Source organism: Carassius auratus, chromosome 19 (genome assembly GCF_003368295.1).
Source record: "Carassius auratus strain Wakin chromosome 19, ASM336829v1, whole genome shotgun sequence".
NCBI classification, from domain to species: Eukaryota; Metazoa; Chordata; class Actinopteri; order Cypriniformes; family Cyprinidae; genus Carassius; species Carassius auratus.
Genome location: NC_039261.1, coordinates 14,042,838 through 14,058,736, shown reverse-complemented (window position 1 = coordinate 14,058,736; position 15,899 = coordinate 14,042,838). Strand labels below are relative to the sequence as shown.

Sequence of the window (15,899 nt, the reverse complement as noted above, 5' to 3'; positions counted from 1 at the left end):
CTTTAAAAACTCATTTGAAACGGTGGCAAGCTGCATCAAGTTCCGGCTCCTCCCCTTATCTGAGTCTGCATGGATTCAGCGCGTTTTTCAATCCACAGGGGCGCCGAGCAGAGCGAACATCAGAGAGTACAAGGTGTGTGTGTGTGTGTGCGTGTGCGCGTGTGTGTGTGCGTGCGTGTGGTGTGTGTGTTCTCGCATCCAATACCAGTACGTCTTCGCTGCTTTCACTTTCAGCCTTTATCACAGTGTGACAGATGTTTTTTCTTCCAACAAAAATGAAGCGATTAACACCCATGAAAACATACTTTAGAAAACGATCATGATTTATTTTAATTTACTTTTTGAAATTGAAAACATATTATTGTGTATTTCGGCATTATTACATTATGCAGCCATGCAAAATAAATTATTAACGACACACATCATTGTCTGAAAGTACTAAATGGCACAGAGAGAGAAACATCATGTGGAGTTATTTTGTTTTCTATTATTAAACATAATTTTGTATTAAGTAATAATTAATCATTAGTGTATCATGATACATATATTAGAGTAAGAGTAAAGGGATCTGTGATTTTTTTTTTTTTTTTTAAGTAATTGATTTATAGAAGTGGCAAATTGATAATGATGTTATTTTTAATAAATATAAATAAATATAGAACAGATTAAACATATTGCCAATAGACAATTACATTAATACATGTTTTGTCTATATTCTTAATGAATATTAGCTGGTTAGTTAAATGATTTGAAATGAAATAAATGTTCAGGGGCTGACTTGATGTATAACCAACCGTATTGTTGATTATAAAGGCTAAAAAGCTAAAAATTAATAATAATAATAATAATAAAAATAAAATATAATAATTTATATTTCATTGTAGATGGATATACAACATTTTTTTTTTGTTGTGCGGGAGTAGGTCTGCAAATGAGCAACAGTCAGGTGAGAATAGAACAGACAGCCTCACACACACACACACACAATACCACTGTGTTCCCAAGATTCATTGCAGTCATTGAACCCTTATGTTGTTTTAATTTTCTGCCAATTTCCACGTACATTTCATAAGAAAAAGCAGTGGTATCATCAAAGGATAAACATGAATGTCCTAATACTGAATCAGGAAGTCTTTATTGTAAAAAAAATTAAAATAAAAAAAAAATATCTACATTCCCAATTCAAACTTTTCCAGTGACTGGTCACATCTAAAAAACTGTATTAGTTTTTTTTACAGTGTTATATATGGCTCAGTCAGTACTCCTACTCCCATATATGAAATACAGGGAATACAATGGAATAGTGGATTGCAATAAGGTTAGTAGTATACAACCCTACCCTAATAGTAAAATAATATTTTTGAATCATACCCTTATTGGGGGCTGAGCCCCCCTAAAATCAAAATCTTAGAATCGCCCCTGGCGCATAGCAGAGAGGCTGACTGGACAAAGGCAGCTGTCTCTTAAAGACCTTTATGAGGCCAGAGTCAGGAAGAGGGCGGCTAAAATTGCTGCTGATCAGTCCCATCCAGCAAGTGACATTTTTAGGTTGCTTCCTTCAGGAAGAAGGTACAGAGCAGTGAGGACAAGGACCTCACGCCATCTTAATAGTTTTTTTCCAAGAGCCATTTCCCTTATGAATAGCTGATCTTGCACTATTTTTGGACTATTTTATTATTTGATGGATTGTTTTAGGCATGCTTTTGCAGCTATACGCATATATGTTTGTGTGTTGAGTTTGTGTGTTACTGATGGCCATATCAAATTCCTGTGTATCTGCTGATGCATTTGGCGAATAAAGTGCTTCTTATCTTATCTTATCTTATCTTATCTTAGACAGCACACGCGTTCATCTAATAAGGATCTCCATCGCAAGCAAATAATAGCCTTTGCAGATTAGCTTTCAATTCAGTGCAGTTCCATAGCCCCGTTTTTCAACGCTGCTAATATTCTTAAACGTTACAACTCTGAGTGAACCGCTTCAGAGCTCAGCGCGTGCAGCATGGAACTGAACGACTCAATCAAACTGATTCATGAACCAATTCACTCGTTTGCCAATTGGTTTGATCAAGCCTTTGAACAGAGTTGACTCAAAAGAATGAATCATTCGCGAATGGGCATCGCTCGTTGTCCAGAGAAAAGTGGACGGCGCGTTTGGAATAAACTGAAGCATTTATTGCATTAAGATAAAGTAACGAGAGGGGCGTCGCCCACAGTAACGAAGTAAAAGTACAGATTTTTCCCAAAAAATGTACTCAAGTAAGAGTATAAAGTACCCATCTTTAAATATACTCCGAAAAGTATTCGTTACCCCGAAAAATTACTCAAGTAAATGTAACGAAGTAAATGTAACTCGTTACTACCCACCTCTGCATTCACGTCGTTATAGTTGCGCTGCCTCTACTGCCGCGACTACTGAAAAACTTCCGCTCCTCTGCTATCAACAAGAGCAACGTCTGTACTTCTTCAACAGACAACTTTTTGGTTGTTAAAAAAGCTCATTCAAAACAGTTGCGTTCGATCCATGGCTGGCTGTGCTGATTTAAATCTAGCGGTTCTGTTGTGTTTATGTCTCAAGTTCAGTGATGCAGGTCGTGACGATTCTCTCAGGCCAATCCGTGATCAGCAGAGTTTAGACGTTACATTTTGGTAATGGTACGGTTCACTTGGAACCTCAACTGAGGTGGTACTACCAAAAAAAAAAAAAAAAAAACCTTCCGGGTACAGTTCCCATTGGAAAACCCCCCAAAAGTAAACCTTACCGAGCCGTAACGTTCCATAACATGCAGTGGAAAAGCACCATTAGTGTACAGTTATTGTGTTTTTGTGTTCTTTACGGGAGGTCAAGCTCTTTCTCCAAACACATGCTGAGGATTCTTGAAGTGAATTAAAACGACCGGTTTATCATCACTAGTTAGTAGAAGAGAGAATGCAGCCTGTGGACTTCCTTCCATGTGTGTCTGTGTCCAATAAACCATGTATTTTTGTAGGCCTCTCATTGGTGAAGATCTCCCTCTCTTGCTGTGAGAAAGGGAAAAAAATTAGGCTACTAAGACTCACTGCTGACTCCAAATGAAATGTGCTTTATTGATGTTTGAAAGAATCCAATCACGATACTTGTGCAAACTGGGCAGACGCAGACAGGAAATCAGTACCATGCTGCAACTCTTCAATCAAACTCTCTCTGCATAGCCTTCATTTATTAAACATCTTCTATCTGTGTCTGGAACCATTAGGAATGACAAGACTAACACTGACAGTGAACTCCAGTTTAACACGCTGAACACCTTTACACAAGCAAATAAATTCAGCTTTTGTCTTATTATTTTTAATCATTTACTCTGACACCCATTTACAATCAATTAGTGTCATTCACACCATTAACCATGAAAGGTCACTATAGGACAAAAACATACAAATACTCCAAAACATTTGGTCCCAATGTACAGTATTGTTCAAAATAATAGCAGTACAATGTGACTAACCAGAATAATCAAGGTTTTTAGTATTTTTTTATTGCTACGTGGCAAACAAGTTACCAGTAGGTTCAGTAGATTGTCAGAAAACAAACAAGACCCAGCATTCATGATATGCACGCTCTTAAGGCTGTGCAATTGGGCAATTAGTTGAAAGGGGTGTGTTCAAAAAAATAGCAGTGTCTACCTTTGACTGTACAAACTCAAAACTATTTTGTACAAAAAAAATTTTTTTCTGGAATTTAGCAATCCTGTGAATCACTAAACTAATATTTAGTATGACCACAGTTTTTTAAAACTGCTTGACATCTGTGTGGCATGGAGTCAACCAACTTGTGGCACCTCTCAGCTGTTATTCCACTCCATGATTCTTTAACAACATTCCACAATTCATTCACATGTCTTGGTTTTGCTTCAGAAACAGCATTTTTGATATCACCCCACAAGTTCTCAATTGGATTAAGGTCTGGAGATTGGGCTGGCCACTCCATAACATTAATTTTGTTGGTTTGGAACCAAGACTTTGCCCGTTTACTAGTGTGTTTTGGGTCATTGTCTTGTTGAAACAACCATTTCAAGGGCATGTCCTCTTCAGCATAGGGCAACATGACCTCTTCAAGTATTTTAACATATGCAAACTGATCCATGATCCCTGGTATGCGATAAATAGGCCCAACACCATAGTAGGAGAAACATGCCCATATCATGATGCTTGCACCTCCATGCTTCACTGTCTTCACTGTGTACTGTGGCTTGAATTCAGAGTTTGGGGGTCGTCTCACAAACTGCCTGTGGCCCTTGGACCCAAAAAGAACAATTTTACTCTCATCAGTCCACAAAATGTTCCTCCATTTCTCTTTAGGCCAGTTGATGTGTTCTTTGGCAAATTGTAACCTCTTCTGCACATGCCTTTTTTTTAACAGAGGGACTTTGCGGGGGATTCTTGAAAGTAGATTAGCTTCACACAGACGTCTTCTAACTGTCACAGTACTTACAGGTAACTCCAGACTGTCTTTGATCATCCTGGAGGTGATCATTGGCTGAGCCTTTGCCATTCTGGTTATTCTTCTATCCATTTTGATGGTTGTCTTCCATTTTCTTCCACGTCTCTCTGGTTTTGCTCTCCATTTTAAGGTATTGGAGATCATTTTAGCTGAACAGCCTATCATTTTTTGCACCTCTTTATAGGTTTTCCCCTCTCTAATCAACTTTTTAATCAAAGTACGCTGTTCTTCTGAACAATGTCTTGAACGACCCATTTTCCTCAGCTTTCAAATGCATGTTCAACAAGTTTTGGCTTCATCCTTAAATAGGGGCCACCTGATTCACACCTGTTTCTTCACAAAATTGATGACCTCAGTGATTGAATGCCACACTGCTATTTTTTTGAACACACCCCTTTCAACTAATTCAACTAATTGCCCAATTGCACAGCCTTAAGAGCGTGCATATCATGAATGCTGGGTCTCATTTGTTTTCTGAGAATCTACTGAACCTACTGGTAACTTGTTTGCCACGTAGCAATAAAAAAATATACGAAAAACCTTGATTATTCTGGTTAGTCACATTGTACTGCTATTATTTTGAACAATACTGTACATAATCTTAACACATTACTGTGATGGCGACAAACATAACGTTTTGTTGTAATGTGAAATTTATTATTAAGAGAGTGTTTAAATATTATTATTTTTTAAATATTATTATTATAACCAACATATTTATAGATACATGTGTATTATGTATATTTATTTAATATATAATAATGTAAAAACTTATTTAATTACATTTATTAATTTCTCAATTATATAAGTAAATATCACTTAGTCTTGAAAATAAAGAAAACTCTTTGAATGAGAAGGTGTGTCATATATATATATATATATATATATATATATATATATATATATATATATATATATATATATATTTAAAGCAAAAATTACATACCGAGATATCATTACCTTGAAAATTACTCATATCATGATAAGATTTTGGTCTTATCACTCAATGCTAAGCTGAACTAACCTTGCTTTGTCATAAAGTCAAATTATTAGATATTTTAAGAGACATGTTGACTTAAGAGACATAATGAGGGTCACATTGCTTTGATTTCAAATATCAGTATGCAGTGACGCTTTGTTTTTATGAAACTTTATATTATGCCAAACAACTTAAGGTTTTCTTGATTATGATATCAGGACAATTATATTACCAGGCCATTATTGACTTAATGGAATAAAATAAATAAATAATTATAATAATTTTAATGTATTTACTATGCAATTACATTTGTCACTTTTAAATAGTAGCCATTAAACCCTATAATCATCCCTGGTTTTGCATTGTGTTATGAATTACATTACATTCTGCAGTATCAGGCCTAAAGCTAAACCCTCGTATAATTGTATTCATTTGCAATTAAAATGTCATTATCATAGTTAGCAGTCTGATCCTTCATAGTAGGTGTGCTGCTTTAATCTCTCTCGTGAACAGACACGCTTTCCCTCTCGTCCTGCCTTAGTGTCAATCCTAACCACTTCACACTTAAAACCCCTCACGTAGCATACAAAATAGCTTGCAATCTCATGACAAGATGTTACGGAGCTCTGAATGAGGCCAAATTAGATGGAGCACGGCACAGTATGAGATGCAGGTGTCTCCACACAAAGACCGAGACGTGAACTACTGCTGGTGTGTATGAGTCTTTACAACAGCCCATATGGCAAACCAAGCACATCGTCTTCCACTCAATAGTGCTCACTCCACTCGCAGCACGCGTCTCTGTTGTTTCTACGGCCCTACAATCTGTCATTGCAATTACTCACAAATGAAGCCATTACAAGAACACAAACCAAGATAGATGGAGTGTGTAGTGGTATTCTGTGGGCAATCATTCATGCGCTCATTCAGGAATGACGCAGTCAATAAGTAGATCCAATTAATCGGCATTAAATCACACAGCCAGATGACTGCCATCCGAATGATGACTATTAAGCTCTCCATCTCTGGGGATCATCTCATTATGTTCTTCAGGTCACCACCTGCTCTCATGACTGCATCTCAACTCTAGGACTTTTAGCAAAATTCATATATATATATATATATACATATATATATAAAGTTAAAGAGAGTACATGTGCATGACTGCTTCTTAATTCACTTAAAGTCTTTTACAAAGAGCACTTTGTAATCATTACAAAGAAGTAAATGTATAAATTACGTTAATAAATAGTTTTAATAGTCTTGTCATGCTTTAATGTAGACTTATGTAAAGTCGTTCGTTATCATTTTAAATGTAGTGTGTTATTTGATATTGAATTTAATTTATTATGTACTTAATTGCAACTAAATTATAAATGTAGTTATAAAAGTACATTTTAAAAGTTGCTGAATTTGAGTTTATGTTCCACAGAAACTGAAAGCCATGGGTTTGGTACAACATGAGGTTGATTCAATCATGAGAGCATTTTCATTTTTTGGATGAACGAACCCGTTGTGTTGACTTCATCTGTTTGCACGATTCGTTCTTCCAAAGTGGAAGTTAGAACTGGAACAACAAAAATATCCTGTGTATTCAAAGTTGGGAACACTGTGGATGTGAGCAGATGGGAGTTTTTAAACAGGATCCAAAAGCTCTTGAATTCTGCAGACTCTTCAGTGGAAAATGAAAGGCCAGTTCACACCAAGAATGATAACTATAACAATAACCATAACCATAATGTTTTAAAAATCACTGTAGAGTGCAACCATAAAGATAATGACAGGGAAATTATATCATGGGGATCGCTTTCATAGTGGTTATGTTGTTACATCTTACTATACACAGAGCTCTAATGTGCGTTGTGTGGATATTATGCAGCTAATGTAGTTAAAGTTATTGGTGTGAATGGGCTTTAGGACAATAATTCAATGAGATGTCTCTGTCCAATACTGAAACTGTCCATGTGCTACAGTTTAAGAATTGGAAGCAAGTTTTTGCTAACATTTCTTTAACTGATCCTTGAGTCCACTAGAAAAGCTGTTCTTGAACAATAGGCCGGGGCCCACCAGGGAGCCTCAGCAAACTTCTAAGGGGTCACACAAAACTTAAAATAATAAATAATAAAACACAATAAATATTGTATATTTTTTTCGGAAGTAATGGAAACATAAATGTGTTATTACTTGTTAATACTTGCACTATTGTCAGCTACCTTTGTTGCAATGTAATGGTGACAGTTCAAAAAATGAAAAAAAAAATGGAAAATGCAACTTCAAGGTTATTTTTTATTTTATTTTTTATAGTTTCCATGACATTAACTCAATAAGTATCAAATATATCTTAATGTCCTATTTTGGATTTAGGTTCTTAACAAACATTGTGAAGGCATACATGTTCTTTTTCCAGAGATATGGATTTTTCAAACGTCAAATTTAAAAAGCAAAAACCAAAATGTGGGTGACTTTGCATTCAGCTGATACTTTTTTCTTTTAAAGATGACTAACTGAAAAACAAATTATGTTGAAACTAGAACAGTATCTTGTATAAAAGTTGCAGTATTCTCTAGGCCTCTAGAGCAGGGTGACCATATGAGCCGTTTTCCCAAGACGCGTCCTTGCTAGGATTTCTATATTGCCTAAAACATCCAAAGTAGTTTGACCAATAACATGCAGGTGTTACATAATCAACCAATCATGGCGTGTGAGAAGGTGAGATCTACAGAGAACGATCAAAGCAATGCAAATACACGTACATGTTAGGTGTTTGTTCGTTCATTCAACTCGAAGCATCGCTTATGAATTTCATACAATGATCGATCTGCACAGCACAAACAGCCAAAATCTGGATATTTTAGGCAATATATAGAAATCCTGGCAAGGACGCGTCCTGGGAAAATGGCTCATATGGTCACCCTGCTCTAGAAGACTTTATTTCTTAACTCAAAATTCTCTAGTTCTCTTAAAGACTCAGTGTTCTTTGAGAAAGTGAGGAGGTTCAGTCTCAGATCAGTGAATCTGGACGACAGCAGCAAAGACAGAAGCTCCTATCATGAGAAATAACAGTCTGAAGGAGAACTGGACTTCTTACACAAGCTGAACTGTGTTTCTGAGCAGTGATTTCTTAGAGGAAATTCTCTAAGAGCATAATCAATCTTGCAGGCTAAGAACAGAATATTACATGTCTCTATTCCTCGCTGTCATGCAGAGACCCTTCTATTGCTCTTAGTCATAACCACATTACAACATCCACACAAACACACATGCTTATGCACAGAGCATCATTAAATTAACTGTAATAAGCCATTATATAATAATAACTTGCATTAGAGTGACAGAATGAATATATATATATAATTATTACGAAATGGAAAGAAAAGGAACATTATTCATTTTGTAGACATGCTAAACAGTTAATTTAGTATGAAGTACAGTATATAGATGTTATAGATTAAGAAAAATAGAGGAAAGTTAGATTCAAGTCTATTCAAAAGTTTATTGGAGTGTGTGTGTGTGTGTGTGTTGTGAGCAGGCCTTTGGTCAAAGAGTGAAATGAAAGGCAAATGAATAGAAGACATGCGTGCACTGGAGCACAACTCTTTGATGAAAGACCAGAGACCAGAGCTGCTTCCCTCAGGACAACCACAGCCATTAATTAATCCACACACACACACACACACAGAGAGAGAGAGACACAGACACACATACACACACAAAAATGAATATGAGCATACTTGCTTTTATCTACAATCAAGTTACTGATGCAACACACACTCACACTCAGGTCTCTGTAGCACAATAAAGGAGCTGTACTTTTCCACATTCACTTCAGCCCACAGAAGGGGAAAAACAGACAGAAAACAACGGGACATGAGAAATGTAGACAGGATAAGAGAGATACAGTATGCAGACACCTGGAATGCCTGGAATCTGGAAAATAAGGGATAGACAGAGCCCTCACCTTCCCACAAACACTAAACAAGCACGGTCATTTGTTATTACTGGATATGTGGTTGATTCTTAGAGGATGTGTGCAGGACTAAAGGTAGCCTACCACATCTACAACAATTATCAAGCTAAAAGTCAAAAAATAATATTTAAATAAACACTTTACACAATGACCACTAAATTGCCATATTTAATTATTTTTTTAAATCAAGTTAAAAGCAATTAAATATAGCAAAACACACACACGTTACTTTTTAAGGTCAATTAGCTTTCTACTGCATGCTAAATTGACAAACATCTTTTAGCATGGCAATTTACAATCTCTCTTATTGATGACTTTTTTTATTTACATTTATTACCGTTTTTTTGCTATTAAATGTGTATTCAGCAGTTCTTTAGCTAGCATTAGCATCTCTGTTCAGCATGACACAGATATTAGTGCATTTTAGAGAGCTGTCTATACAGTTAATTCATACTCTTACCTGTCCAACACAAATAAAGCATCTTGTCATCACAACAGATTTTCTAGATATAAACTAGCATTTCAAAAGACTTGCATACAACATACAACCATAAAAAGTTTCTTATCACCAATTTCTTTGTCCTCCAATCACAGCGGAGCTGGAGCATGGTCAGAGAGTACCGGAGGCAGATCCTGTCCCGCCGCAGGTAAAGCTAAAGGACAGGCAAAAGTTTTTTGAGGAGGCTTTTCAGCAGGACATGGAGCACTACCTGTCCACGGGATACCTACAGATCGCAGAGAGAAGAGGTGAGCTATGCCCATTCCCTCGGCTCAAAGCTGGATCAGATCAAAATATGCCAGACACAGTAACACACACAGAAACTATTTTTCCAAAAAGTAAATATGCTGTAACAAGTGTGAATAATTTAACAAACCTTTTTAAATACTTGAGTATGTCTGTTAAGATGGACTGGTACAAAAACACTCCGTAGTCTTTATTAAAAATAAGAGTGTCGGGTCCGCAGCACTCAAGATATTGCACTGGGGATGCTATTCCCAGTCCTGAAGCAGATAAACTGATTTTTGCTTTCATCTTCCAACTGGTCAATTTTGTACAATAGCTCAGGGGACACATAGTGCATGGGAATGTACGAAAGGGCAGCTGAAGAGAGTTGTGGTCCTGCAAGTCCAATGGGCAATGCTGATCCAGTGGTAGATAAACTACACTAAAACAGCAAATGGAAGAGTAGTGAGGGAGAGCAAATGCTGCCTTCACATGCTATCTGAATTCTAGACAAAAATTGGACATAAACGGCTTTAGAGATACCTTATATGTCCAATTTCTGACTAATAAACTCATATTTAAGACAATTTTAAGTAGAACATGAAGGCAGCATTAGATCAGCCAGTGTGTCATTACGAGGGCGGGGCTACCAGTAAAAACTCTTTTCAAGTAACCTTAATGTTACACTATGTCAAAATTAAAACTGACAGCATTGGAGCATTGGAGTATCTCCAACTGTACACGGCAAATCTCAATAATCAGTAAAATGACACGCATTTGATGTCAAACACACCTTTTAAGAAGGCAGGGCTAAGATTTACCATTGAATTATAAAGAAACCAAAGGTTAACAATTTGGTCAATAAGTAAGAGGGGCCATTAACAGCCATTGGGTCATAAAGAAAGCGGGGTTAAGATCAGTCAATGGGTCATTAAGAAAAGAGAGGGTTTAAGATCAGCCAATGGCTCACAGGACACAAGGCTAAAATCAGCCAGTTGACCATAAAGAAGGTGGGACCAAGATCAGCCATAGGGTCATTGGGAGGGTGGGGTTAGGATCACCGAGTGGGTCATAAAGAAAGAATGGTTATGATCAACTATTGGATCATTAAAAATGTGGGGTTAGGATCAGACAGTGGATTATAAAGTAGTGGGGCTAAAATCAGCCAATTGGTTATCAGGAAACCACTATTAAGATCAGCCAGTGTGTCCTTAAGAAGATATGGAATTAGACCAGCCACTGGGTCATAAATAAAGCAGGGTTAAGATCAGTCAATGTGTCATAAAGAAGGTAGGCTTATGGTTAGGATCAGCTAGTGGGTCATTAAAGGAATCATCAGATGTCCATTTTTTTCCGCAAGTTGAAGTGATTCTTTAGGGTCTTATTGAAAAGTTCATAACATATTTTTGCTAAAATTTCTCAATGGTAGTGTAAATCAACACCATTACTTCCGTGTCAAAAACAGCTCTGTTCACATAGGCCTGTTTTGGTCCATGTCCCTTTAAATGCTAATGAGCTCCTCTCTTCAGTGGGCTGATGAGCCCATCTCTGAGAGACTGTAAACTTCAGCTGTATTTAGCTGAGGAACTTGCTAACTAGCGTGTTATTAGGAAAGGCAAAAAAAAAGAAAAAATGAATGAATCCCTAGGTGAAGCTGGATCACAAATGATGTGCGCACACATAGAGGCATTAAGGTAGATTGGGGGGTGCATTCCCTTCAAAAACAAATGTAATCCACTGCATCTTCAGCGCTTCAGATGTTGTAAGTAAATGACAACTGCTATGTTCACTATTACATCCAACAACATAAGACATTCTTGTTTACACCTGCTCCAGCATCGAAACATCGAACTGATGACAGTTCAACTCAGGGCGGGTCTGTGATAAAACGCCAGTGTCAATCAATAGCCGTGGGAAGGGCTTTGTCACTCTGCAAAGAATTTTAGAACAGCCTGCTCTGAGAAAGTTATCATTATTATAAAAAGAAAAGAAAAAAGCACTGGGTACATTTTTATCATTAAAAAGTCACCTTTAAAGAGTTCACCCAAAATGAAAGTTGTGTCATTAATTACTCACCCTCATGTCGTTCCAAACCCATAAGACCTTTGATTATCTTCGGAACACAATTGAGATATTTTTTGAGAAATCTGAGGGCTCTCAGACCCTGCATAGACAGCAATAAAACTGAAATGTTCCCAGGTCCAGAAACGTAGCAAGGATACTTTTTGTGCGCAAAGAAAACAGAACTAACTTAATTTAACAATTCTTCTCGCCGAGTTACCATCTTGCACCATTTTTGAGAGTACCACAGTGCATGCTCATGCGTTCTCTGCTGATCAGTGTTGTTTAGGTTCAGGAGATAGCGTGCGCTTGCATGGTCATTATTTTTGGTTTCTTTGCACACAAAAAGTATTTTTATAACTTAACAAAATTAAAGTCAAGCCACTGATGTCACATAGATTGTTTTATCTATGTCCTTGCTATGTTTCTGGACCTGGGAACATTTCAGTCACGTTGCTGTCTATGGGAGGGTCAGAAAGCTCTCAGATTTAATAAAAAAGATAAGTGAAGATAAGTGAAGGTCTAATGGGTTTTGAACAACATGAAGGTGAGTAATTAATGACAATTTTCATTTTGGGGTGAACTATCCATAAAAGAAAGCAAGGTTAGGATCAGCTAGTGGGTCATTACTGTTACGTACAATCAAATTTTGTTGTAAGTGTGTTTTGTGTCTTTTCTATTAAAGCATACACACAGACTCTGAGTGTATGAGTGTGCAGTTGTGTTTTTGTCTCAATACTGTAAAGGGGAGCTAACATGTCTCTCTCTTTGCTGTCCACCTCCCTGTGCCGCTGGGCTCTTACACGACCTTGAGGTACGCAGTTCACCGCTCTGCTTACTGATGTCACGCTCACACACGCACATGTGACGGGCATGCCTCACGCCGCAATCTGTGTTTGTGAAGCATGCGCTAATGACATCACAGAGTCAACGCAACTGCAAGGTGACGAATCCAGGACATACTGTAGCTCAGTACATCAAATGAGATCTGACGCAACCAAATGTGCTCTTCTATTTGGCAAGAGCTGACTCAAGAACTCGCACAAAGGGCGAGATGCTAACTCCATGCATTAAACGTTCATCCTGGACTCAAATCCTTGACACATCTTAGCGATTGAAGTGCGAGGTTGCAGGAAGTGATGCGATCGTTCTTCCTTTGGTTCACAGAGACAATAGGAAGCATGTCGTCAATGGAGGTGAACGTGGACATGCTGGAGCAAATGGACCTGATGGACATGTCTGACCATGAGGCACTGGACGTCTTTCTCAACTCTGGGGGCGAGGACAACAGTGTGGCTTCCCCGATGCTGGGTATACATACAGACAGTGACATTTCCCAACCATCAATCAATATTTGTACTGTTACTGCTCTATCGTTATGTCATTTTTAAGTGGAGCCTGACTGATTTCCTTAGATCTAAACCACTCTTAGCTAATGACGAAAGTGGCTCCCTGGTACTGCGTCCCTTCTTATGTTTAAAGAACACTTGAGCTTCAGTAATGCTGCCATTAAATTAGTGCTGACATTTACTGCCACCGTCAGCAGAACACGCTGAGATGATGTCTGATAGCATCCAGAGAAGAACAAACAGGTTTTACAATTATCCCTAATTACATTGAGCTGCACTGAAAGCCAAGTTCTCTGGATTATACAGGCAACATCAGGACACTGGACGTACTTTTGTAAAATCAAGAGCACTGTCTCACTGTCTACAGTATACATAATCAGCTACCGTACTAACAAAAACAGCATAACCTCATTTAAAATGCAATCTGATAGTGATATTCATTACATTTCACAATTACGAGTTCGACAATGAATGCATAGACTATAGAACTCTTTTTGCAGAAAAATGCAAAGATATGCAGTGTATTTCCATAAAAGTACAGATTTAAAACATACCGTCTGCCATCTTGGATACATTTCTCTGAAGTTTTAAAGTTGCAGTGAACAAAAGTAGCTTCCATGTTGTGATGCACAGATCTCCAGTAACCCAAATGTTGTCTGAGCAGTACCTTACTTTTGAAGATAAATTGCCGTTCTCAATCCCTTTTCTGCACGGTTCTCTCTCAGGTCCTGACGTGGAGTCGTTCACCTCTGAGATCTCTCTTCAGGTGCCCACACAGGCCGACTTGAGACACAAGCTGGCGTCGCTGTCCTCCACCTGCACGGACTCAGCCAGCCAGGACACGGAGGCGGGGGAAGAAGAGGAGGAAGATGATCATGATGAGAGGGGACCAGCAGCCATCCCCGACTCTCCGCTTGTCCAGCCGGATCAGGAAGAGCTGGAGGAGAGTGCCACGTTAACCGAAAGAGAACGAAACCAGGCGATCAAGAACTGTGGGAGCAGCAGCTCATCCTAAAAAAAAAAAAAAAAACAGAGGATGAACGACAGACTGTTAAAAGAAAAGTGATGCAGATAGAAGTGTGCTATGCACTCGCGTCCAAAGGAAGAGTGTGTGCACTGGTGTTCAATGAAACCCTTTTGGTTTTATAAAGAAATTCTGTGTGGTGTGCTGTGTAATGTGAAGCCCGATCCTGTGCCTGCCCTCCAGATCAATAAATATCTTTTCTTCTGTTGGACGTTCACTGCATACAGCTGATCGGCTGTTTGCCCCTCTGTGCCACTGATCTCAGTTACAGTGTTATAAAATATGTCATTATCTATATTATATTCTTTCCACTCTACAACTAGTTTGATCGGTTTCACATCTTTTGGAGTATTTCCAGCTTTAGATTACAAATGTACAAAAATGTATTCAAAAGGGATGTTGATGTCGTGAGCTACACGTCTGTCTCTGTATGTATAAAGTCAATACTGCTTTAGAGGCTTTTTGGTTCAACAGAGTGACTTTGATTATTATGATGAAAACACCACAATTTAGGCTCTGGGCCAAGCTTCGATACGTTTCATTTCCAGCCTGTTTCTACACCAGGGAAAAGCACGTGGAGATGCAGGAGCTGAATTAAAATGCTAAATTCACCATTCAAACAGTCAGACGTAGCAGATCACTGGTAAAATACGATTAAAAATATATCATTCACATCTGCAAAGTGGTCTAACTGGTCTAGCACAAGGATTTTACACCAAGGGGTCCACAGGGAGTCTGTAGATTGACTGTTGTGGTTATTGTAATAACTATTACTACTACAGTACTACTAATAGTTGAATAAAAACGGATTAATAATGTTTTTTTAGAACAAAAATTACTATTATTAAATGCTAATAAAATTACAGTTTTAAAGACGTTTTTACATTTAAATATTTTTATTTTTATTATTTTGATTACTATAGTATTACTACAAGCACTATTATAATAATTATAATAAAAATAGTAAATCAAGATTGATTATAGGTACTATTTTTTAGAGCAAAATCTATTGTTACTATAAACTTATACAATTAGACAGTTAACAAGATTAAAGACAGTTTAAAGTATTTTGTTTAATGTAGCATTATTTCAACAATCACTATTAAATAATAATAATAAATGTAATAATTATTGTTATTACACTGCTAGTAGTTTTAAATGCTAACTAAATAACTGAATGAAGTTTAGTTAAAAAGTATCATTTTTATAACATTATTATGTATGAAATTAAATTTATGATTTCAAGAATTTTAATTATATCAGATTATTAACATTATTACTACAACCACTGTTAATCCTATTACAAATAAGAGTG

At 37.3% G+C, this 15,899-nt stretch overlaps 1 protein-coding gene across 2 annotated transcripts in view; it reads left to right on the top strand.

Annotated features, from left to right (window-relative positions):
- Window positions 1-15,055, top strand: part of LOC113119500 (dysbindin) — a 47,106-nt gene extending 32,051 nt beyond the window's left edge. The window contains exons 2-4 of one of the 2 annotated variants that reach the window (XM_026289031.1): window positions 10,021-10,173; window positions 13,388-13,522; window positions 14,286-15,055. In XM_026289031.1, the coding sequence (XP_026144816.1) occupies window positions 10,021-10,173; window positions 13,388-13,522; window positions 14,286-14,575 (578 nt within the window). In that variant the 3' untranslated portion in view covers window positions 14,576-15,055. Of the gene's footprint in view, window positions 1-10,020; window positions 10,174-13,378; window positions 13,523-14,285 lie in introns of both variants that reach the window. The other variant, XM_026289030.1, reaches the window with a different exon arrangement.
- Window positions 15,056-15,899: the final 844 nt, after the last annotated feature.